Genomic DNA, 25,937 nt, shown 5'->3' on the forward strand with positions numbered 1-25,937 from the left:
ATGCTGTTCCTGGAGGTTATACTGATTGCTCTTTTTACTAGGGCACAAGAGCCTGTTTGTGTTGTACGAGGAAAACCAGAATTTCCACAGTTATCAAAGGATGGAGACATTGTAATTGGAGGGATTTTTTCACTCCACAGCAGCTGGAATGGTACAAAACCAACCTTTGAAACAGTGCCTGAACCATTGGAATGTAAACAGTAAGTAAAAACAAAAAGAATAATTATAATATAACACAATATTCATTTTAATATATTTATTAACAAAACATAACATGTTATGTATTTATTGTGTGTGTTTTTTTTTTTTTTTTTTTTTTTTTTTTTTTTACTTAAATATTACCGGTGCTAGTTCATTTTTAATATGGATAGATATACTGAATGTACTTTTCGATGACCATTTTAATATTAAAGTTTTTATTTGTCTTAAAGTTTAAATTTCAGAGATTTTCAGTTTGCCCAAACTATGATATTTGCCATTGAAGAAATCAATAACAGTACAGAAATCCTTCCTGATGTTTCCTTGGGCTATAAGATCTATGATGCTTGTGGTTCTGTAACCCTGTCTATAAGAGCAGCAATGGCTTTAGTGAACGGGCAAGAAGAAACACTCACTGATAAGCCCTGCAGCAAAGCAGCTACTGTTCAAGCTATAATAGGAGAGTCTGCATCGACACCAACTATAGCAATCTCAAGTACAATTGGACCATTCCTAATACCAGTGGTGAGATCATTTGTAAAAAGTATTTAAAAAAATATGAGATTCAACCTCTGATTCATTCTTTCTGTGTGTAAAATATTATCAAATGTAAGCTAAAGTGTAGATACTTGCAGTTAATGTGTATCATAATAATAAAAAGAAACAGGCAATATATACAAATGTTTTAAAGAGATAATAGGAGAGTCGTTTTTTTTTTCTTTACAGATAAGTCATTTTTCTACATGTGCATGCCTGAGCAACAGAAATCAATTCCCAGCATTTTTCAGAACCATACCAAGTGATTATTATCAAAGCAGAGCCCTGGCACAGCTTGTAAAGTACTTTGGATGGACTTGGGTTGGAGCAATCAGAAGTGACAATGATTATGGCAACTCTGGAATGGCTACCTTTGTGCAAGCTGCGCAAGAAGAGGGGGTTTGCATTGAATATTCAGAGGCCTTTTTAAGAACTGATCAGAGAGAGAACATTCTCGCAATTGTAGATATCATAAAAATGTCCACCTCAAAGGTTGTTGTTGCTTTCACCTCTCACTTAGACATGGAGATTTTGTTACATGAGCTGGCACTTCAAAATGTTACTGGCTTGCAGTGGCTAGGCAGTGAATCTTGGATTACCGACAGATATCTGGCATCAGCAGAAGGCTATACAGTTCTGGGTGGGGCAATTGGGTTTGCCATTGGTAATGCAGTTATTACAGGTTTGAAGGAATTTCTACTGAATGTCCATCCATCTGATGACCCTGACAACCCATTTCTGAAGGAGTTTTGGGAATCTGTTTTTAGCTGTACCCTGACTAGTCAACACAAGACTGATAATAGAAATCCATGCACAGGGTTTGAGAATTTAAGTGAAGTAAATAACCAGTACACAGATGTATCTGAGTTGCAAATTTCCAATAATGTATATAAAGCGGTGTATGCTGTGGCCAATTCACTACACAATCTTTTTGCATGCAAAACTGGACAAGGTCCTTTTACTGACAAGGCATGTGCAAACTCGACAAAGATTAAACCATGGCAGGTAGGAGCTATGTTCTACTTTTTTTTTTGTAAATATTTATATTTCAAATAAAATAATCAAGTGTTTCACATGGCTTCTTACAGGTACTACATTATCTGCAAAGAGTTAATTTTACAAGTAAAAATGGAGAGAAAGTCTATTTTGACAATAATGGAGATCCAGCAGCAACATATGAATTAGTTAACTGGCAGCTTAAAGATGGAATCACTGAATTTGTCACAGTAGGTTACCATGATGCATCTTTACCAGCAGGACAGCAGTTTACAATAAAAAATATCAGCATCGTTTGGGCAGATGGGCAGAGTCAGGTACGATTTTTGCTTCATTAAAACACATTTCCCACTTTTACTCATTGATTTCACAGACCTCGATTATCACTAATTATGGTCTATCTAATGTTGCTTCAGGTAAGGCAGTTTAAGATGAGTGCTAATCAGGATCTGTGGAACCAGCCTTTTGTATATATACTGTAGTGTTATTAACTACACTGAAGAATTATACATTTGAAGGGCTAACAATTGGATAATAGCTTAAGACATTTCATTTTTTTTTGTTAATGACTTCTCTTTTGTATAAGGGAAGGAAAGGATTATTAAGTTGCATGTATTAAATACAGAACAGAGCACTGGTACCTGGTTACAGAGAGATTCTGTACACATGACATGCATTAGTAAACACAAGTGCTGGCCACGGGAAATCATTCTAGAGGCTTGATCATACCTCAGATAAGTTTAGTTAGTTTTAACATTTTGCCTACATTGATTTTGTTGAATTACATAAATAAGATCATCTAGTATAGCAATGGTCCTTTTTCCCCTTGGAAATTATTTCACTTTTAAAAACACTAAGTTAATATGAACTGCTTGTATATAGTGTAATTGGGTAATTCATTCATTTTAGAATTCATCCGTGTTCAGTTGTAAAGCATGTGGAATGCAAGTACTGCATATAACTCTGCTGGTATAATTAAATGGTGGGGCATGTGCCATTGTGGTTGTAAGTATAATTAAATAGTTTTTCTTAAGTAGCTAATATGTACATAGCTGTGTGCCTAATTAGTACTGTTGTTGTGTAATAAATGAATGATACTCCTACTCTGATTAGCCAAAAGCAACTCTGTAAACACGTACAGTGTAAATATCTAAAGTAGTTTAAATGAATGTAATTACAGTACTTTACATACCTTTTAATGAACACATGTAAATATTTGAGCACAGCTGACTTCATACTGTATGCATGTATCTCTGAATAGCAGTTTGTGCATGTCATTAGAAATGCTTTCATTTTTGTTGCTTTGACTGCATAGCATGTGCTGAAGGAGAAATCAGCAATCAGACAGGTAAGGGAAGGAGCACTGGACAAATAAAACACTGAGATCTGTACTTAAATGTCTATTAAGAAATGTTTCATTTGTTTTCTAGGTGCCTAAATCAGTGTGCAGTGAGAGCTGTCCTCCAGGCACTCGGAAGGCTGTTCAGAAAGGAAAGCCTGTTTGTTGCTTTGACTGCATTCCATGTGGTGCAGGAGAATTCAGTAATACAACAGGTAATTTAAAAAAACAACACCAACAAAAAACGATGCCGAGTTATGTAATAGTAAGATCAGTACGAAGAGGGTCCCCTCCTTTTATGCCTTATTATTATAATTTTCTACAATTACACTGATTGACTCTCTTTCTTTTCCACAGGAGTATCAAAAGTCACATTGGGCTGCCAAATGCATTATTTAAAATGTTTAGTACTCAGAAACAGTCACCTTGCTTGTACTTTTATACACCCTATTACACAATTGTTTCCACTTGCCAATACATTAGCTGTTCTTTAGTCCTTCTTCCTAATCTGAAATTTGTTGGATCAGTTGGAATAAACTATTTTTTTTTTTTTATTATTTTCTTGTAGATTCCATTTATTGTTTTAAGTGTGATCTGGAATACTGGTCGAATGAGGGAAGAAATCAGTGCATCTTAAAGGCAATTGAATTCCTATCATTTGACGAAATCATGGGCATATTATTAATGATACTGTCATTATTTGGAGTGTGTGCAACAATATCAGTAGTTACTGTTTTCTTTCATTACAGAGATACCCCCATTGTTAGAGCTAATAACTCTGAACTCAGTTTCCTTCTTCTGTTTTCATTAGCACTGTGTTTCCTTTGTGCACTAACTTTCATTGGCCAGCCCTCTGAGTGGTCCTGTATGTTGCGCCACACTGCCTTTGGGATCATATTTGTCCTGTGCATCTCTTGTGTTCTGGGGAAAACAATAGTTGTGTTAATGGCGTTTAGGTCTACACTTCCTGGCAATAATATTATGAAATGGTTTGGGCCTGTCCAGCAGAGGTTAAGTGTTTTTGCATTCACATTCATTCAGGCCTTAATCTGCACACTTTGGTTATCACTATCCCCCCCTTTTCCTAATAAAAACACGACATACTATAAAGAAAGAATCATTTTAGAGTGTGACCTGGGATCTGCTGCAGCATTTTATGCTGTGTTAGGGTATATTGGGATTCTTGCTGCCATGTGCTTTGTGCTCGCTTTTCTGGCTCGTAAGCTGCCAGATAACTTTAATGAAGCTAAATACATTACATTTAGCATGCTCATATTCTGTGCTGTTTGGATCACTTTCATCCCAGCTTACATCAGTTCACCCGGAAAGTATACTGTAGCTGTAGAGATATTTGCTATTTTAGCTTCTAGTTTTGGCTTGCTTTTCTGTATATTTGCTCCCAAATGTTATATTATATTACTGAAACCTGAGAAGAATACAAAAAAACATTTAATGGGTAAAATGCCCTCAAAATCACTTTGAAATATATAGGCTTCTGTGTCAATAACTATTTTCTATAATATTATATATATATATATATATATGAAAAAAGAAAAAAAGAAAAGGATATTTCAGGTACTTAAAAAGGTAGAATTGATTACAAATCAATTATCAGGACGTTTCGAAGTCCTTCATCGGCTTAATACAAAAAAAAGATTTCTGAACACATAAGCCTATTCCAGTTTTTATCCATACCCAGATGGGTCGATTTCATATATATCTGCAACAGTACAGTTTCTGGTTATATTTATTCAAATGGCTTCACCACAAATTGTGAAGCATCACTTAAGCAAAAGGATGTACTATAAAAAGGGACCGATTCATACTAACACAATGTGCTTGGAGATAGGGTGCATTAAAGGTACACACACTTCCTAAATTGACAGCTATTTCCTACATAGTATAGCAAATCTCTGGTGAGATTTCCGGTTTAGTAATCAAACATGAATTATATTCCAATGAACTATATGCCGATTGTTAAGCCTTTTTTGATAGACATGTACATGGTACTGTATTCAATAAACATTTGCATTTATATCTAACCACGACAGATGTAGTGTTTTTGTGAACAAAAGTAATGCATCACCAGGGGTATCACATAAGGCAGTGGTTCTCAACCCTGGTCCTGGGGACCCACTGTCCTGCTGGTTTTTGTTCCAACCGAGCTCTCAATTACTTAATTGAAACCTTAATTGAACTAATAATTAGCTGAATTTGACTTTTTCTTAATTGTTTATCTTACATAAAGTTGGAGAATTCAAGTTCCTTATATAATTTTATATTTAACTTGGAACCTCCAACTGTTTAAACTAATTAAATAGCTCTGATTAGGCAAATTATAGTTCAATTAAGGGTTCAATTAAGTAATTGAGAGCTCAGTTACTTAATTGAACTCTTTGTGTTGTGTTTTTTTTTTTTTTTTACTGGTAGCCACATTGGCTTAAAGGTCAACATCAAAAGGTCACTGACAAATGTACAGTAGCATACCAGTGTTTATATAACTTATATGAATGTCATACAGACAAAATCTATAAAATCAAGTTTTTCTTTTCTTGGATGATATCCAAATCACACTTGACCAAGAGAATCATAGACTACAGTTACTAAATATGAAGTCAATACCTCAAAAGGTTAGGTCTTTGTTAACAGGAACCCAAAAATTCACATGACCAAAAAAGGCAGCAGTTTTAGGACTCTGTTAGATTTTGTCCATAGTTTCCATAAAAGTGAAAATATAAGTTTGAAACTTTTCTTACTTTGAATTATTATTATTATTATTATTATTATTATTATTATTATTATTATTATTATTATTATTATTATTATTATATATTTTTAAACAGTTTATAAAGTATGAGAAAATTAAGACATCCTTGCATGTAAATACCAAGGCTGTTACCCCTCCATAGCTGTCTCAGTTGTTCAAGCACATTTTTAGCACACTGACCCTCAACACTTACTGTACATGCACATCTGATTGGACCCACCCTCAAAGAAGTCATTAGCAACAGCTGAGGAGCTGAGCGATCTACAGCAACAGGCAACTTATACACCCACTCTGATAAAACAATCGAAGCCACTCCCTGTTTCACGTAAAGACAATGACTTTCTCAGTTGACCAAATTTCCACACAGTCTGTCTTAGAAACATGTTGATAACATGTAAGATGTTTCATCTTCTATGCAATGAAAAAAATATGAGATCAGGATATAAATGCAGGAAAAAATTGTCAAAAAGAAATTAGTTATCCATAATAAAGTATATTTTATATTGCTGTCAAGCAATTTAAAAAATGAATCGCAATTAAAAATGTTAATCTTAGTTAATCTTGGTTTTAATTGCTTATTTATGTACTGAGCATTTTATGTCAGAGTTGCTGATAGGTCCCTCTGGGGAGTGAAGTACTTGGTCCCGCCTACCAAGGCATTAAGTAGTCACTCTGCAGAGATCACTTTCTCTTTTGCATCAAACCCGCGAATACGAGTGATGCAACCTCGCAAGGTTTGTTGGTCGTCTTCTCTTTCAGGGAACCAGGGTTACATTCATAACCGAACGTTCCCTTTCAATTCGAAGATGACCAACAACCAATACTTTTGGGAAAGTATATCAGTGCCGAGGCTCTGAGGCACCAAGGCACCGATGTAGGGAGCGTCAAGGGTGCCGAAGTACCGAGGCACCGAGGGTACCAATGCAGAGAGCGTTTGAGCACTGACGGCGCCAAGGCTCTGGGGCACTGAGGGCACCAAAGCACCGAGGGCAACGATGCAGGGAACATCTGAGCACCGAGAGTGCCGAAGCACAGAGGCACCGAGGGCACCGATGCAGGGAGAGTCTGAGCCCCCAAGGCGCTGAAGCACAGAGGCACCGAGGCACCGAGGGTGGTAAGGCACAAAGCATTTAAGCACCGAAGGCACTGAAGCACCGAGACACAGAGGGCGCCAAAGCACCAAGGCACCAAGGGCACTGAGGGTACTGGGCTGGGTGTCTACTTTGGACCACGTGCAGTCACACAACCGGAGCAGCGTGTAGCTTACAGCGGCGTGGAGCACAGTCTACAGACAGTAAGAAGTAAGAAAAAGTGGAAAAGAACACACACACACACACACAGTAGAAGCTGAAGGGTTAGGGTTTATTTATTTATTTATTTATTTGTTTGTTTGTTTGTTTGTTTTGGGCCGCGCACACTGAGAGGGCAGGCCGAGTCAATCCAGCAGCGTCGACTCAACAGCGGGCGCGGCAGAGCGGAGGAATCACATCTCTCTTTTCTCTTTTTTTTGTTTAGCTGCAATTAGCAGAGTTTAAAGACAAGACAACACAGCAGAGCTGTAGGGTTAAGAAAAACAGACCATAGTCGCCAGGCAATGTAGGCTGTTGAAAAGAAAAAAATGAAATGGAGCGCAGTTGCACAGCGTTTATAGTTCAGTCTTCAGAAGCCTTCTGAGTTTCTGATTCCAGGGAAGTAGCAGTCCAACTCCTAGCAATAAAACTGCAGGGGAACTTCCAGAAAACTCATAGTGAGAGCTCTTTCACACTCAATCACAGCAACTGGAAAGGTTAGTATACTTACCTTACCTACCTGATTGTGAGAAGCAAAAGAGAAAGTGATCATGGCGGAGTGACTACTTAATCCCTCGGTAGGCGGCACCAAGGATGTCACTCACCGGAGGGGCCTCGCCTTAATGCATTTCGAATTACACTGTATATTTTCTTATCAGTTTCCTTTACTAATGTTTCTCATTTCTGTTTAAAAAAAAAAAAAAGTATTGTCTTTTATCAATAACTTAATTGTCTAAATAAAAAAAGCATTCATTGAGTAACAGTTATATTCTCATATATATATATATATATATATATATATATATATATATATATATATATATATATATATATATATATATATATCAGCAGGCTAAGCGGTCCCCTCGAAACATATAAATACGTGTAGATAACAAAATTACGTAATACCTATAAAGGTAATCTCAGAAGCATCAAGATGAAGTTTATAAATCTGCTTATTGTATAATATGTACCGGTATTGATCCTGGCAACAGTGTTGGTTTTTGGATGTTTTTTTTTTTTTTTTTTTAATCTTTGTTCTTGTGCAGTTACTATACAGCCTTGTGCACAACAGGGCTCTGGGCAGTATGAATTTTTACAAAAATCATGAAAACAATGTGGCACGCTTTCATAACAGTGACAGAACAATGCAGTGCGATGCTGCAGACGTCGTGGAAACGAGGTAATTGCCAAGTAAGTGTGTGTGTGTGTGCGTGTGCGTGTGCGCGTGTGTGTGCGTGTGTGTGTGTTTTCTTTCAAACTCACGTCCGTATTTTTCAATATTTTACACAATAAAAATAAAAGCAGATAATTGTTATTATTATTAAATGTATTTTTATTATTATTACTCATAGTAGTAGTTGTGTGTAATATCATTCATTCACTGATATTCAAACGAAACAGTAGTACAACACAGCCTTTTTTTTCTACCCTGGCTGCCTGCTTTTTCGCATGTCACTGCCTTGTTTCCGCCCCTTCAAAATGTCACAAATACCGACTGGGGATTGGTCAACAGCTGTTTTTATGTTCAGCGGTCCCTCCTACTCCTGCAAAACTTCTCTCTGCCGATTTCGTGGATTGGAAATGGCTAGTTTTGGTTTTATGATAAAGAAAATGCGATATGCTATATTATCACATAAACACTCTTTCGCAAGAGCGATTGGGGGTTTGATTTGGTCCGGCCCTTAGCTTGATTCATGGGCTTGCAGTGAACCTGAATTTGTTTTTGTGGTGTTGTTAGGAAGTGTATTGTTTAGCATGCAGGTGGGACTTCAGATTAGATGTAGCCTATGTTTATGATACTGAAACTCAAGTTGACAGTAAATATGTGAATCTTGGTTATAAATCTCCCTCCTGACCCGTGAGGTTGCTGTGTAAAGGGAACAGTGTGCCCCGGACTGGATGGTCTGACAGTTCATTCCAGGGAAAGGTGGGAGTCGGCCATCTAGGAAGGGGGCGGGGCCACTGTACACCAAGTCATCGCCCCAGAAGGGAAGCGATGTGGCAACTGCAGATTGGAGGAGAAAAGGCTGCATTCGCTAACCAAGGGGGTGTGACTGACGGTACAAAAGGGGACGTGGCTAAGCGATCTGATCGTGAGTGTTTAGTGTTTGTTTGTTTTGTCATGTCTAATTCTACTCGTTTTTTTGTTATTAGATGGCTAACACGTACTGTCACAGTACAACAGTACAACCTGGACAACACTTCACAACTGTACATTAATAAACTGTATTTCACCACTTGTACGTTATTGCCTGGAATTATGATTCGCGGTCGCCAGACCGGGATTACAAAATAAATATCTGTTTGGATCGTGAACTTTGTTGTCTGTCTTCTGTTACGTATCACATCACCTCTACACCTGCGCACTTTGCCACAATACGTCAGACAGTTTAAAAAAAAAAAAAAATTATTTAGTGTGTCCAATTATAATTTTCCCCACAATTTTCTCCCAATTTGGAATGCCCAATTGCTTTTCTCCTCACCGCAGCAATTACCCACATGGCTCAGGAGACCCTAAGATTCAGTGGATGTCCTCTGATCCCACAAGCAAGCCAGCTTCCTTTTTCACCCAGGAACTGGAGAGCGGATGTCAGTAAGTTACTGACCTCTGGAGGAGAAGGGACAGCCCTGAGGGTGTCTGGTCTGAGTTCACTGGGCGCCTAGCCAGCAGGGTTCGCTGTAGAGCAATGAGGAGAAACAGTCCTAGGCCAATTTTACCTCCCTAACCCACAGGAGCGCCTGAGCCACTGCGACGCTCCCTTCGGAGTCCCCAGAGAAGACTGACCTACTTCGCACTGCCAGTATCCTCACCCTGCGCACCACGTGGCTGCGCTTCTACCAGGTGAGCCACTCGGGGACCCCTAGAAGGTTTTTTTTTTTTTTAAATAAACTTCCCATTCACAAGTTCTTCACTTTTAGTACTTTGCTCCATAATGCAGTTGTATGATAAACTTTCTATGCTAACGCCGACGGCACCCATTGCGTTGCAAGTTTGTGAGTATATTATAAAATGGTGCCACAGGGAATGCATTATTGTATGCTAAGAGGGTCAAAACAGAGGAGTGTGATTAACGCACATTAAGCCCTAATATTTTATGAATTCTGTTTGAAGAATGTTGACATTTAGAACCAAAATGTGATGCTCATTGCTTTCTAAATATTTTTTTTATTTCAACGGCAGGTCTAGTTCAACCTCTTAAACATCAATGTGATGAGAAAATCATGATCTTGAAAGACACAAAGAGGTATCTCTTACTAATGCACCTGGTAAAAGTTAAAATCACGAATCTCCTACAGGTATTTGATTTTCTGTTATTGTTGGAGTTCTGGCATATTAACTACAAAGAGGTTTCCTTTAAATATTCTTTCACAAATGCAGCCTCATTGAGATGTACAGCTTACATTAATATCAACAATTCACAGCATATCAAAAGGATCAATATTGGGCATTTAACAGAGTGACATGCATTCATGATTTGATTTGAAAAAGCACCAACATTTTGACACTTAAGCCTACTTGAAGTTAGTCATATATACATACTGTAAGCTAAACCAAAGTAAACACACATACACACATGCACACTAAAAACAGAAGTTTCAATTAATCAAAAAAACACTCAGTGGCATAGACCTCCTGGTTATTATTGTTGTTCTCTCTCCTCAGGCAGATTTTACAGTGAATTTACCTTTGAGAATTGATGATTTGGTGAGGTAAGAACTTAGTTTCAATGTAAGCACATGTGAGACCCAAGACACTATATAAACACAATAATCTGTAGCATCTGAACTACGAACAGAAAGAACATTTTGAAATGCTGCTCCTGAAGGTAGTACTGATTGCTCTTCTAACCATGGCAGAACAGCCTGCATGTAGTTTACGAGGAGGACCAGAATCTCCTGAGTTATCAAAGGATGGAGACATTATAATCGGAGGGATCTTTTCATTTCGAACAGGCTTGGATGGTGTTTCATACACATTCAAAGCTATGCCAGGACCTTCAAAATGCAAAAAGTAAGTATAAATAGACTGAGATGAAATTCGACATATTCTGCCATTACATATTTTATTGTTTTGGAAAATATATTATTTAAACAATCTAGAGAAAAAATCAAAAATCAAAAATCAAATTATTATTATTATTATTTAAACATGTTGCCTCTGATCTACTAAGTATACTATAGTGCTATATAACAATATATTCAAGCAATACTCTTCTGGCCCATTCCACCAGTAAGTTGTTCCAGCCATGTCCTCAGTTATCACTTGAACTGTCCAAGCCTTGTACAAACTACGTCATTGTTTGTTTAATTAAACCAAGAAAGGTCCATGATTGTCATAGACTTAAAGCGTCACCATTTTTTCATTATTTTGTGGATTTTATAAATTACTGGTAATTTATTTGTGGAATTCTTTTAGTTTGAATTTCAGAGAATTTCAGTTTGCTCAAACTATGATCTTTGCCATAGAAGAAATAAATACAAATACAGAAATACTTCCTGGTGTTTCCCTTGGCTATAAGATCTATAATTCATGTAGTTTCTCTAACATATTAAAGGCAACAATGGCTTTAATAAATGGGCAGGAAGAAACATTTACCAACAATGTCTGCACCAAGCGATCAACTGTGCAAGCTATAATAGGACACTCTGCATCCACACCAACAATTGGAATCGCAAGAACAACTGGACCTTTTCAGATACCAGTGGTGAGAAATGTGTTATTCTTTTGTATGTTATGTCTAAGATGTTAATACTTCCTAAATTCAGAAATCGCTTGACATATGAAAAAATTAACATATATAACATTATAACAATTATTTCGTCAATAGCTGCTTTATTTGTTGTGTCCTCACATATTCTGTGGTTGTTTTTTTCTTAGTCTAGGTTTAGGAGTTATTTAATCTGAAATGCTGATGTACTGTATTTAACATTAATTAATACAACTGGATAACATGAAAATATGCAATTTCACTGATAACATTTACTATTTTCATATTGAATTTCGAGTCCCACATCAGGCTTTTCCATCCAATGTTACACTTCAAAGCTAAAACCTTTCCAGGGTATTTTGTTGTTGGTAGCTAACTGCAAAACACAATAGGTCCCATCGTGGTCTGTTGTACTGTGACATGGAAAACATGGAATTAGCAATCTGTAATTATTATTATTATTATTATTATTATTATTATTATTATTATTATTACTACTGTTGCTACAGGTGTTTTTTTCTATTCTCAACATACTGTATTTCTGTACCGTTTTGTTTCAAAACAGATTAGTCACTTTGCTACTTGTGCATGTCTCAGCAACAGGAATGAGTTTCCTACGTTTTTCAGAACCATACCAAGTGATTATCATCAAAGCAGAGCCCTGGCACAGCTTGTGAAGCATTTTGGATGGACTTGGGTAGGAGCAGTTAGAGGTGACAACGATTATGGCAACTCAGGAATGGCTACATTTGAAAAAGCAGCCAGACAGGAGGGTATTTGCATTGAATATTCAGAGGCATTTTTGGGAACTGGACCACGAGACAAGCTTCTTAAAATTGTAGACACTATAAAGAAATCTACTTCACAGGTTATTATTGCTTTCATGTCTCACATAGAAATCAAAATTTTGGTACACGAACTGCTGCTTCAAAATGTCACTGGCTTGCAGTGGATAGGAAGTGAATCTTGGATTACTGAGAAATTACTTATAAAGGAAGGAGGTTATAAAATTCTCAGTGGAGCAATTGGATTTGCAGTCAGTAATGCACACATAGCAGGATTGAAGGATTTTTTACAGAAGGTCCATCCATCTGATACACCTGGGAGCTCTTTTCTGAAGGAGTTTTGGGAAATGGTTTTTAGTTGTACGCTGACTACGCAAGATAAGAATGAAAACACAAATCAATGTACAGGGTCTGAAAGTTTAAGTGAAATAAATAACCAGTTCACTGAAGTATCAGACTTGAGATTTTCCAACAATGTATATAAGTCAGTGTATGCTGTAGCCTATTCACTGCACAATCTCTTTACATGCAAAACTGGACAAGGTCCTTTTGCTAACAAGACATGTGCAAACAAGATGAAGTTTGAACCGTGGCAGGTAATGGGCTGTATTTTATATAATTAATTTTTTAATACATTAGAGAATTATTGTACTGATTTTAAAATCTTTAAAATACAAAAAAAATATTATACTATGGCAAATATTTGACTTTGTTCCTTATAGGTACTACATTACTTGAAAACAGTGAATTTCACAACCCGGAATGGAGATACAGTATTTTTTGATGATAAAGGGGATCCATCAGCAAAATATGAATTAGTAAACTTACAACCCAATAAAGACAGAATCATTGATTTTGTCACGGTGGGTTACTATGATGAATCTTTGCCAGTAGGACAACAGTTTGTGATGAATAATGTCAGCATTGTTTGGGCAGGGAATAAGGAAAAGGTAAGGTTTTAATTATTCCTTTGGTCCACTATTTGAAAGCTTCAAATAATAACTTGTAATTTTCAGGTACTCAAATGTTAATATGTTTTGTGATATCACAATTATGACACATTTATACAAAAACCTTGAAATGCAAGTATTTATATAAAAACAGATATGTTCCCATGAAACATCCTGTAACTAAAGTATAAAATAAAATGCATTATTCTTCACAACTGGATTCCAATGTATAGAATGCTTTAGGAATGTCAACTAATTGAATTGCATGTTTTTTTTTTTTTAAGGTGCCTAAATCGGTGTGCAGTGAGAGCTGTCCTCCAGGCACTAGGAAAGCAGTCAAGCAAGGAAAACCTGTTTGTTGCTTTGACTGCATACCATGTGCTGAAGGAGAGATCAGCAATACAACAGGTATTTCAAAAGATATTTCAATAAAAACTGTATAGATACTGTAATAGTTTAGTGTTTCATGAACAAACAGACCCTCAGTGACTTTGTTCATCCAACTACTTAGTTAGTCATTTGGTGGGTTAATACATTTAAAGCAAACAAGGGTTGAAAAATACTTCATGACTGCCTGGCTTTTTAAAATGTAATACAGTGTGTTTACAAACATAGATTTTGTGACAAAAGTGATTATAGCACTGAAAACTATGAAAAACGCTGAAAACTGTGTTTGTGATTTCCTTATAGATTCCAATGATTGTTTGAAGTGCCCATTGGAAAACTGGCCAAATGCACAAAGAGATCAGTGCACCTTAAAGGATATTGAATTCTTGTCATTTGGAGAAATCATGGGAATAGTGCTAGTAATATTCTCATTGGCTGGAGCTTTTGTAACCACTGCTATAGCTGTTGTTTTCTTTCGATTCAGAGATACACCTATTGTAAGAGCTAATAACTCTGAGCTCAGTTTCCTTCTTTTGTTTTCATTAGCACTGTGTTTCCTTTGTGCACTTACTTTCATTGGCCAGCCCTCTGAGTGGTCCTGTATGTTGCGCCACACTGCCTTTGGGATCACATTTGTCCTGTGCCTCTCTTGTGTTCTGGGGAAAACAATAGTTGTGTTAATGGCATTTAGAGCTACACTTCCTGGTAATAATATGATGAAATGGTTTGGGCCCGCCCAGCAGCGGCTAAGTGTTTTTGCATTCACATTCATTCAGGCCTTAATTTGCACTCTTTGGTTAATAACATGCCCTCCTTTTCCAAACCAAAACATGAGATCCTACAAAGACAGAATCATTTTGGAATGTGAAGTGGGATCTGCAGTAGCATTTTACACTGTATTAGGGTATATTGGATTTGTTGCTGCCATGTGCTTTGTGCTCGCTTTTCTGGCTCGTAAGCTGCCAGACAACTTTAATGAAGCAAAATTTATTACATTTAGCATGCTCATATTCTGTGCTGTTTGGATCACCTTTATCCCAGCTTATATCAGTTCACCTGGGAAGTATACAGTAGCAGTAGAAATATTTGCAATTTTAGCTTCTAGTTTTGGCTTGCTTTTCTGTATTTTTGCTCCAAAATGTTATATTATATTACTGAAACCAGAGAGAAATACCAAAAAGCATTTGATGGGTAAAACCTCGAAATCAATGTGAGAAATAGGCAAGCTATTGTGTCAATCCTTTTTTACATTATTGTTAAAACTACTGTTAATGATGTTATGATTATCATTATGTTAACTGAATTATTTTGTAATATATGTCTTTAATTCAACGATACCATTTTCTTCATTCACTACACTTCCGGGAGCAGAATTCTATCATATATAATGACAATTTAAAGTGAAAATTGACAGTTTATTAGTCTGCATGCCATTCAACAATACACCTTATGTTATGATATTCAAAATGTCAAGACATTTATATGTGTAATAGTTATTTTGATTGCATAGTTTATTAAAGGTACAGTTATGGATGTTTTAGTGATTATTTCCAAATAGACTGCAATCCTCTGTTCTTTTCATTTGCACACATTGCTTGATTTTCAAAACAGACAGAACAAGACTTGCTAACACTTTACAATAGTTTTATAAAAGTATCATTATAATACCTTTAATTTTAAAATGACAATTTTAAAGGTCACCTTTTGACCCTTAAAAAATATGTATGTGCATAGCTCTGCTTTTATTCATATTGAAAATAACGCTGTACTTGTGAGGTTAGGTTTAGAACCCTGAGTACTGCATAACTGTTATTAACCCATTAAGTAACAAATATAGTTTTCTTTGAAAAAATCAAAAAGCTTGATAGATTACATTTAGACTTAACCCTTGCTGTTTACGCAATTAGAGTAAGTTATCATAACAATATAGTACTGTAGGTCAGTGATAAGAAGACAGATACACAAACATGACAGTGATCAGCTTTATTGACCAATACAAGATGCCACTGCACTAGATATCCAGTCGCTCACAGTCTCCACAAGATCTCACACCAAGAGGGTTACAAAACAAAACATGGCACTGAAGGAGAGAAGTAGTGGGAAAGAACAGCATTCAGAGTTCACATCATAGGCATCACAGAACTTCATGGGATAAATTGGACTCTCAGTGCTTTAAGCTTAAACTGCACTTTATGTACATAGTATACAGAGAATAATCATACTGCAGTGTGCCCGGGGAGTGGCATCTGCTTACAAGGCAGCACAAGGCACATAGCTCATGCTTCATACAGGTCAGTTTGATTGGCCAGTGGCTGTATTTATTAGCATCACAGCCAAAACAATAGGCAGCATGTGGTGAAGAGTTTAATTGGCGCATATATAGGAGGCTACTCCATCCAGAAAACACATTAACACATTAAGGTACTAAAAACCACATTCACCCCAAGACATCACTGTGACTTGCAAACTAGCTAGCAAACTATCACATTTCTGGCTTCCAAAATTCACAATAAACACTTTCTTTTTTTTTTTATAGCCGATTATCTAACACATTTTGTCCCATTACCATACTCATTTCTAGCTCATTTACATACATTGCTCTGGATGGACTAAGTCACAACAGAACTACAATGCATTGACTTTAATGGGAGAGTAACATGCTGCCATTTGTTGGCAAACCCCTGGATTGTCACAATACCGTAAAATGCATTCAAACAACCTCTAGAGGGGTAATTCTAGAGTCCTAATTTCCTGAAGACTATTCACAGTGAAGACCAACTGCCTCTCACATAATGCAGAGATTATTACTGTACACAACAGACATAATGAGAGTATCAATGATAAAGCTGGTCGTGGTACACTTAATCGCAGTGCAAAAGTGACTCATGCTTTGCGTCTTTTTGCTACTTTAGAGAGCCATAAATTTGCAGGTAGAGTATTGTACTGATAACATTCATATTTTACCTAAATTAGTTTAAGATTAGTGCCAATCATGGTCTGTGAAAACAGCTTTGTGTACTGTTGTCATACGTCATCCTTATGTCAAAGCTGATTCAATTCCACTGAAAGTTGCATGTCAATAGCTGAGTGTTTTTCAGTTTCAGAAGCAGGGACTATCCCCATTCAACAAAACTAAACACACATGCCCTGTTTCACACACCACTGTCTCCCAATGAAAATCCACAGTTGGACAGGACCCAAGGTGGTTAAAATTAAGATAACGTCCAATTAATTCTTGAACATCTTACACACGATAATAACTATTTGGAGAAAATAAACAAAACAAAACAAAACAAAAAAAAACGATGATGACAAAATAGCTGAAACCAGAACTAAATAGATTATTTTGCTAACCAAATGGCATTTTTAAATAAATGATAAACAAATAACAAACAATACATTTGACACATAAGTTGCCTTTATCAGATATGCAAATTTGCAGCAACAAAACTGGAAGGGATAGCCAGCTCCCAATCAGCAACTAATAATGCAAAGAGATTTAGACAAGAGTCACGCTTGGAATGACAAATGGCAGATGAAATCTAATGTGAATAAATGTAAAGTCTTGCACATAAGGCGCAAAAACATCATAGGCAAGTACAACATGAATAGTAACAATATAGAGGAAGCTATGTACTAAAAGGACTTGGGGGTAGTAGTGGATGAATCTCTTAAGTCAACTAGACAGTGCAGAGAAGCTATAAAAAAAGGCATATAGAATGTTAGGTTATATAACCATGGCAGTTGAATTCAAATCTATATACAATGCACTAGTATAACCACACCTAGAATACTGTGTACAGTTCTGGTCCCCATATCATAAGTATTCTTTTTTCCTGGGCTGCTCATTTTTATTAACTTAGCCTTGTAAAGGTCACATCTTTATATGTGTTTGGTATAGTACAAGTGAAATACAACACATACAGTACATGCTTATTTATTATTATTTATTTCTTAGCAGACGCCCTTATCCAGGGCGACTTACAATTGTTAAAAGATATCACGTTATACACATTATACATTATACAGCTATCACATTATTTTTGACATAAGAACATAAGTTTACAAACGAGAGGAGGTCATTCATCCCATCTTGCTCGTTTGGTTGTTAGTAGCTTATTGATCCCAGAATCTCATCAAGCAGCTTCTTGAAGGATCCCAGGGTGTCATCTTCAACAACATTACTGGGGAGTTGGTTCCAGACCCTCACAATTCTCTGTGTAAAAAAGTGCCTCCTATTTTCTGTTCTAAATGCCCCTTTATCTAATCGCCATTTGTGACTCCTGGTCCTTGTTTCTTTTTTCAGGTCAAAAAAGTCCCCTGGGTCGACATTGTCTATACCTTTTAGGAGTTTGAATGTTTGAATCAGATCACCGCATATTCTTTGTTCAAGACTGAACAGATTCAATTCTTTTAGCCTGTCTGCATACGACATGCCTTTTAAACCCAGGATAATTCTGGTTGCTCTTCTTTGTACTCTTTCTAGAGCAGCAATATCCTTTTTGTAACGAGGTGACCAGAACTGAACACAATATTCTAGGTGAGGTCTTACTAATGCATTGTAAAGTTTTAACATTACTTCCCTTGATTGAAATTCAACACTTCTCACAATATATCCAAGCATCTTGTTGGCCTTTTTTATAGCTTCCCCACATTGTCTAGATGAAGACATTTCTGAGTCAACATAAACTCCTAGGTCTTTTTCATAGATTCCTGCTTCAATTTCAGTATCTCCCATGTGATATTTACAATTACATACAATTATCCATTTATACAGTTGGGTTTTTACTGGAGCAATCTAGGACTGAACCTACGACCCTCCGGTCAAGAGTCCAAAGTCCTAACCACTACCCCACACTGCTGTACTACAGTACATGCTTATTTTTACATATTCTTCAATAACAGAACTAAGATGATTACCAGTTGCCAATTAGGCAGCATGTTTTAACAGAACTGTAACTATTGTTCATGTAGTGCATTTTTTTTTGCTTTATGAACTCAAATACACATCATACAGAACATGTGCACTATTACAACACAATAACCATAAGAATTACCAGTCGACATTTTTTTTAAGTAATTACTAAGGGGACCCTATTCTCAGGGCATCATCAGCCTTAGATACAGTAATAACTACTTTTGTACTCCTGAGGCACATTCAAATATTCAGTTTACTTTTGAGAATGATTGCTTTAATGGGAGTTAGACCTTCATTTCATGTTCATTTAAGCACCACCTATGAGACTATATAAATGCAATGAATATAGTACTTCACTCTGAACAGAGAAGAACGCTGTGAAATGCTATTCCTGAAAGTAGCACTGCTTGCTCTTTTGACAAGGGCACAAGAGCCTGTTTGTAGGTTTCTAGGAAGACCAGAATTTCCAGTTTTTTCAAAGGATGGAACAATAATAATTGGAGGAATCTTTTCCTTGCACAACAGTTTTGTTCGCACCACACAGACCTTCACCACCATTCCTGAACCACTAAAATGCAAAAGGTAAGTGGAAAATGCAAATCATTATTATATTACATCATTTTAATGTAATACATTGCTATCTTTTTTGTCTATTTAACCCCAAGTTTGTTAAGTCTCAAGTGTCACTGTTACTTTGTTTCATCTTTTTGTTTTGTTGTTTTGAATTAGTTTTACGTAAAAGAAATTAAGTAAGATAGAAAAACATTTTGTCAAAGCTTCTTTTCCAATGTTTTTTTCCTCAGCTTAAATTTAAGAGAATTTCAATTTTCTCAAACCATGATATTTGCCATAGAAGAAATAAATAACAGAACAGATATTCTTCCGGATATTTCCCTGGGCTATAAAATCTATAAAAACTGCGCTAATATACCTCTATCTATAAAAGCAGCACTAGCTTTATTGAATGGGCCGGAAGAAGAAATACACTATGACAAGTCCTGCACCAAACTATCCAGTGTTCATGCTATAATAGGACAGACAGCATCGACCTCAACAATCGGCACAGCAACAACAATAGGACCTTTTCGTGTTCCAGTGGTAAGAACCACAATTACTACACTGTGCATCACTTGTGTCCATCTTAGTTTGAATTTAAAAAATGATTACCAAATAGATTTAGGAGTGGGTTTAGATATTGGGTTCTATAGTACTTGCAAAGTGATTTATATGATCTTTGACCAGTTAAGGATAAGATGGGGAAAAATGATAAGCACCAGAGCATTATATATATATATATATATATATATATATATATATATATATATATATATATATATATATATATATATATATAATGTGTGTGTGTAAAACCTAAACTTACAACAAATCAGGAATAGTACATTTTGGCAAATTGAAATATATTATGTAACCAGTCGCAACACACTTGAGCCATCTGTTTATACCTATTAAAACGATAGCTGTGTGTCAGGCAAGGCAAAATACCCATTGTCTGTTCTTTAATATTAAATATAATAGAAGCTGCCCTGTAAAAAATGTGTGTGCATTTTTTTCATTTTTTTTAAAACTTTTTTTCTCTCTATGCAGATCAGTCACCTTGCTTCTTGTGCATGTCTGAGCAAAAGAAATCAGTTCCCTTCATTTTTCAGAACTGTACCAAGTGATTATTTTCAGAGCAGAGCCCTGGCACAGCTTGTAAAGCATTTTGGATGGACTTGGGTTGGGGCAATCAGAAGTGATGATGATTATGGAAATTCAGGAATGGCTACATTTGTGCAAGTAGCCCAACAGGAGGGTATTTGCATTGAATACTCCGAGGTCTTTTCTGGAACTGACCTAAGAGAGAAAATATTTAGAGTTCTAGAAATCATTCAAAAGTCCACCTCAAAGGTTATTGTTGCTTTCTTGCCTCAAGCAGAGATGTCAGTTTTGCTACGAGAAATGTTGCTTCAGAATGTTACTGGCTTGCAGTGGATAGGCAGTGAATCTTGGATTACTGCCAAAAACCTTGCAGCAGAGGGAGGTTATAAAGTTCTGCATGGGGCAATTGGATTTACAATAAAAAACGCAGTAATTACAGGTTTGAAGGATTTTTTACTGAATGTCCATCCATCTCATTATCCTGATAACATTTTTTTGAAGGAGTTTTGGGAAACTGTTTTCAGTTGTACACTGACGACACAAGACAAGATTGAAAATGTAAACCCATGTACAGGGTCTGAGAATTTAAGAGATGTGAATAACCAGTTCACCGATGTATCCGAGCTGAGAATTTCCAATAATGTATACAAAGCTGTGTATGCTATAGCAAATTCACTTCACAATCTTTTTGCATGCAAAAATGGACATGGTCCTTTTCCTGATAAAACATGTCCAAACCTCATGAAGATTGAACCATGGCAGGTAGGAGACAATCTTTGCAAACTATTTAAGCAATACGAATATACTGAGAAAATTGTATTGATAGTTCAGGTCCAGATTACACAGCAAATAAGATGAGGGCTTCACAAAGGTTGTTGTGGTATTACAAAAGCATAATAAAGTGTAGCCAATCATTTAAATCAACAAAACAGTTAATAAATAGGGAAGCACTGGTAGAGCACATGCAAGAATGGCAAATCAGACATACTATAGTAACACATTGGAAATGCATAATAAAACCATTGACAAAATTTCAGAACAAAATTAATATGGCAAACTTTTATAAGGTATCATCTGTAAGAAACCTGATCAAATAGGGAAACGTTTCGGCTAGTGACTTCATAAGTTAATAAAGGAAATGTGGCCTTCAGATACCTTAACTGCAGAATGATTTAGAATGTTCAGTTAAAAATAATTAGTTGTTCATATAACAACTGATTCATTGTTAAAATATTATATATTATCATTTTTATAGGTACTTCATTACATGAAAACAGTTAATTTCACAACCAAAACTGGAGAAAATGTATTTTTTGATGATAACGGAGATCCAGCAGCAAGATATGAATTAGTAAACTGGCAGTTTAATAAAAATGGGAAAATTGAATTTGTTACAGTTGGCTATTATGATGCATCTTTACCAGCAGGGCAGCGATTTACAATGGATAACATCAGCATTGTTTGGGCCAATGATCAGGATCAGGTAAAGGATGAATTTTCTTTTATATTCTAATTGGTCTGTCATTGATTAATTAAAACCAGATTTTCATATTTTAATACTATGTACAGTATATGGTATGAGAGAAGTTTAAGTTTGAAAAAAATCACTAATGCTATTAACAAAACAAAATGCTGGTATTCAAATGCATTGCAAAGGCAAACGACATGTTTAAAGTAAATGTAAACTGAAATCAAATCATTTTCTGTTTTCAAGGCGCCTAAATCAGTGTGCAGTGAGAGCTGTCCTCCAGGCACTCGGAAGGCTGTTCAGAAAGGAAAGCCTGTTTGTTGCTTTGACTGCATACCATGTGCTGAAGGAGAAATCAGCAATCAGACAGGTAGGTTAAAAAAGGAGGGTAAATCCACATGTTATGAATGGATAGAAGAGCATTGGTGCACTTTCTTTGTTACCAGTACAATGCTTTTTTTATATGCAGTTTCTATGTATTTGTTTTTCTGTGTATGTCAAAACTACCCAGGGAAGGTCAAATACAGTGCCTTGCATAAGTATTCACCCCCCTTGGACTTTTCCACATTTTGTAGTGTTTCAACCTGGAATTAAAATGGATTTAATTTGGGATTTTTACCATTTGATTTACACAACATACTTAACACTTTGAAGGTGCAAAATATTTTTTATTGCGACACAAAAGTTAATTAAACAAAAAAAAAAAGACATTTGTTGGTTGCATAAGTATTCACCCCCGAGTCAATACTAGGTAGAAGCACCTTTGGCGGCAATTACAGCTGTGAGTCTTTTTGGGTAAGTCTCTACCAGCTTTGCACATCTGGATGCTGCAATTTTTGCCCATTCTTCTTGGCAAAATTGCTCAAGGTCTGTCAAGTTGGATGGGGACCGTTGGTGAACAGCAATTTTCAAGTCTTGCCACAGATTCTCAATCGGATTGAGGTCTGGGCTTTGACTGGGCCATTCTAAGACATTCAGGTTCTTGTTTTTAAACTACTCCAGTGTAGCTTTGGCTGTGTGTTTAGGGTCATTGTCCTGCTGGAAGGTGAACCTCCGCCCCAGTCCCAGGTCTCTTGCAGACTGAAACAGGTTTTCCTCTAGAATTTCCCTGTATTTGGCTCCATCCATCTTGCCCTCAATCCTGACCAGTTTCCCAGTCCCTGCCGATGAAAAGCATCCCTATAACATGATGCTGCCACCATGCTTCACCGTGGGGATGGTGTTCTCAGGGTGATGAGCAGTGTTGGCTTTGCGCCACGCATAGCGTTTTGTGCTAAGGCCAAAAAGTTCAATTTTGGTCTCATCAGACCAGAGAACCTTTTTCCACATGTTTGCTGTATCTCCCACATGCCTTTTGGCAAAATCCAAATGGGATTTGATATGGATTTTTTTCAGCAATGGCTTTCTTCTTGCCACTCTTCCATAAAGCCCAGCTTCGTGGAGCGTCCGGGTTATAGTTGTCCCATGGACGGTTTCTCCCATCTCAGCTGTGGATCTCTCCAGCTCCTTCAGAGTTACCATTGGCCTCTTGGTTGCTTCTCTGACTAATGCCCTCCTTACCTGGTCACTGAGCTTTGGAGAACGGCCTTCTCTAAGCAGAGTCGAGGTTGTGCCATATTCTTTCCATTTTTTAATAATGGATTTAACGGTGCTCCAGGGGATGTTCAAAGTTTGGGATATTTTTTTATAACCCAACCCTGATTGGTGCTTCTCCAGAACTTTATCCCAGACTTGTTTTGATAGCTCCTTGGTCTTTATGATGCTGTTTGTTTAGATATGCTCTCTAACAAACTCTGGGGCCTTCCAGAAACAGGTGTATTTAATCTGAGATCATGTGACACTTTAATTGCACACAGGTGGACTCCATTCAACTAATTATGTGACTTCTGAAGGCAATTGGTTGCACCAGAGCTTATTTAGGGGTGTCACAGCAAAGGGGGTGAATACTTATGCAATCAAGACTTTTCAGTTTTTTATTTGTAAATAATTTTGAAAAATATGTAGATTTTTTCCCCCAGTTCGACATATTTTGTGTAGATCAGTGACAAAAAATCCTAATTAAATCCATTTTAATTCCAGGTTGTAACACTACAAAATGTGGAAAACTCCAAGGGGGGGTGAATACTTATGCAAGGCACTGTAAAACTGCTGGATAACAAAAACTAAATTTCACTGATCAGGATAAGATGTATCAAACATTAACATGTCTGTAAAACAATCCTTAAGTGATTGTTTTCTTATAGTATTCTATTGTTTGAATGTCTAATAGCAAACAAACTATGATGCACTTAAATATTGTGCCACAGAAATGTACTAAAGCCTTCATATTATTCTCTTACAGATTCCATTGGTTGTGTGAAGTGTCCTTTGGAATACTGGTCGATTGAGAAAAGAGATCAGTGCACCTTAAAGGATATTGAATTCTTGTCATTTGGAGAAACCATGGGAATAGTGCTAGTAATATTCTCATTGGCTGGAGCTTTTGTAACCACTGCTATAGCTGTTGTTTTCTTTCGATTCAGAGATACACCTATTGTAAGAGCTAATAACTCTGAGCTCAGTTTCCTTCTTTTGTTTTCATTAGCACTGTGTTTCCTTTGTTCACTTACTTTCATTGGCCAGCCCTCTGAGTGGTCCTGTATGTTGCGCCACACTGCCTTTGGGATCACATTTGTCCTGTGCATCTCTTGTGTTCTGGGGAAAACAATAGTTGTGTTAATGGCGTTTAGATCTACACTTCCTGGTAATAATATGATGAAATGGTTTGGGCCCGCCCAGCAGCGGTTAAGTGTTTTTGCATTCACATTCATTCAGGCCTTAATTTGTACTCTTTGGTTAATAACATTCCCTCCTTTTCCAACTAAAAACATGAGATCCTACAAAGACAGGATCATTTTAGAATGCGACCTAGGATCGGCTGCAGCATTTTATGCTGTGTTAGGGTATATTGGGTTTCTTGCTGCCATGTGCTTTGTGCTCGCTTTTCTGGCACGGAAACTGCCAGATAACTTTAATGAAGCTAAATACATTACATTTAGCATGCTCATATTCTGTGCTGTTTGGATCACTTTTATCCCATCTTACATCAGTTCACCTGGGAAGTATACTGTAGCTACAGAGATTTTTGCTATTCTGGCTTCTAGTTTTGGCTTGCTTTTCTGTATATTTGGTCCCAAATGCTATGTTATATTACTGAAACCAGAAAAGAATACCAAAAAACATTTGATGGGTAAAGTGCAAACAAAATCACATTGAGAATTAAGCTTACAAGCTTAACAGTGATTGCATGGTATCCACGAAGAATTAAAATACTAAAACATACTAATTCAAAATTGTTGTCTATGTATAATTACTGTACGTGTAACAATATTCTGCTAAGCATATTTAAGTAATATTATGAAAAAAAATATGTTTGCTTAATAAAATATATACATGCATACCATCTAAATGAATCCTGATTGTATTGTCAACCACTATACATAATTTTAAATTGGTGTATTTCAATTGTATTGGCCCATTATGACCCGCAGAAATTTGAGTGCAAAATAAATAAACTGGGAATGGGAGATTTTTTTAACAAAAACAAAGCTTCTCCAGTTGCAAAATTTAATGCATATGACATATCAGATCAAATGGTTTGTAAACATGAAGTAAAAGGCAAATGTGAAAAAGAAAAATCATTGATATGTACAGAAGTTAAAAAGAGCATGGCACTAAAATGGTTAATGTTCACAGCACAACACCTACAGTGGAACTTTATTGAGAGAATCTTAGAATAGAATTGTGTACCAACTATACACTTATTGCTTTAAAAATGACAAATAGCAAACAGAAAAACAACTATGAGATGCTTCATAATCAAAATAAACTATACAAGGTAACACCACTCGAAAGTAAACATTTTGCGCATAGTTTAGTTCATATTCTGATGA

General features: G+C 36.4%; 3 protein-coding genes and 1 long non-coding RNA gene across 4 annotated transcripts; 3 read left to right on the top strand and 1 right to left on the bottom strand.

Annotated features, from left to right (window-relative positions):
- LOC117417057 (extracellular calcium-sensing receptor-like) lies at positions 1-5,054 on the top strand. The gene is made up of 6 exons (XM_034028748.2): positions 1-200; positions 432-723; positions 925-1,740; positions 1,824-2,048; positions 3,162-3,285; positions 3,639-5,054. Exons 1-6 carry the CDS (start codon positions 1-3, stop codon positions 4,550-4,552), a joined length of 2,571 nt encoding a protein of 856 aa, XP_033884639.1. The 3' UTR covers positions 4,553-5,054.
- LOC131740047 (uncharacterized) lies at positions 3,940-24,725 on the bottom strand. Its single transcript, XR_009330667.1, has 3 exons — positions 24,615-24,725; positions 14,532-14,616; positions 3,940-3,991 (listed from the first exon to the last, which is right to left on the bottom strand). It is a non-coding gene; the product is annotated as an uncharacterized LOC131740047 (long non-coding RNA).
- Positions 10,942-15,174, top strand: LOC117417061 (extracellular calcium-sensing receptor-like). The gene is made up of 6 exons (XM_034924726.1): positions 10,942-11,141; positions 11,547-11,835; positions 12,404-13,219; positions 13,346-13,573; positions 13,858-13,981; positions 14,264-15,174. Exons 1-6 carry the CDS (start codon positions 10,942-10,944, stop codon positions 15,172-15,174), a joined length of 2,568 nt encoding a protein of 855 aa, XP_034780617.1.
- LOC117416786 (extracellular calcium-sensing receptor-like) lies at positions 19,261-25,378 on the top strand. The gene is made up of 6 exons (XM_034924848.2): positions 19,261-19,460; positions 19,682-19,976; positions 20,484-21,299; positions 21,793-22,020; positions 22,252-22,375; positions 24,347-25,378. Exons 1-6 carry the CDS (start codon positions 19,261-19,263, stop codon positions 25,258-25,260), a joined length of 2,577 nt encoding a protein of 858 aa, XP_034780739.2. The 3' UTR covers positions 25,261-25,378.
- Positions 25,379-25,937: the final 559 nt, after the last annotated feature.

This window comes from Acipenser ruthenus, chromosome 12 (genome assembly GCF_902713425.1).
Source record: "Acipenser ruthenus chromosome 12, fAciRut3.2 maternal haplotype, whole genome shotgun sequence".
Classification (NCBI taxonomy): domain Eukaryota; kingdom Metazoa; phylum Chordata; class Actinopteri; order Acipenseriformes; family Acipenseridae; genus Acipenser; species Acipenser ruthenus.

Bases quoted from the DNA above. Each gene is read 5' to 3' on its own strand.
- LOC117417061 (XM_034924726.1), top strand. From the start codon at position 10,942: ATGCTGCTCCTGAAGGTAGTACTGATTGCTCTTCTAACCATGGCAGAA. The intron at 13,220-13,345 runs GTAATGGGCTGT...TGTTCCTTATAG, and splicing joins TGAAGTTTGAACCGTGGCAG to GTACTACATTACTTGAAAAC. The intron at 13,574-13,857 runs GTAAGGTTTTAA...TTTTTTTTTAAG, and splicing joins GGGCAGGGAATAAGGAAAAG to GTGCCTAAATCGGTGTGCAG.
- LOC117416786 (XM_034924848.2), top strand. From the start codon at position 19,261: ATGCTATTCCTGAAAGTAGCACTGCTTGCTCTTTTGACAAGGGCACAA. The intron at 19,977-20,483 runs GTAAGAACCACA...CTCTCTATGCAG, and splicing joins GACCTTTTCGTGTTCCAGTG to ATCAGTCACCTTGCTTCTTG. The intron at 21,300-21,792 runs GTAGGAGACAAT...TCATTTTTATAG, and splicing joins TGAAGATTGAACCATGGCAG to GTACTTCATTACATGAAAAC.
- LOC117417057 (XM_034028748.2), top strand. From the start codon at position 1: ATGCTGTTCCTGGAGGTTATACTGATTGCTCTTTTTACTAGGGCACAA. The intron at 724-924 runs GTGAGATCATTT...TTTTCTTTACAG, and splicing joins GACCATTCCTAATACCAGTG to ATAAGTCATTTTTCTACATG. The intron at 2,049-3,161 runs GTACGATTTTTG...TTTGTTTTCTAG, and splicing joins GGGCAGATGGGCAGAGTCAG to GTGCCTAAATCAGTGTGCAG.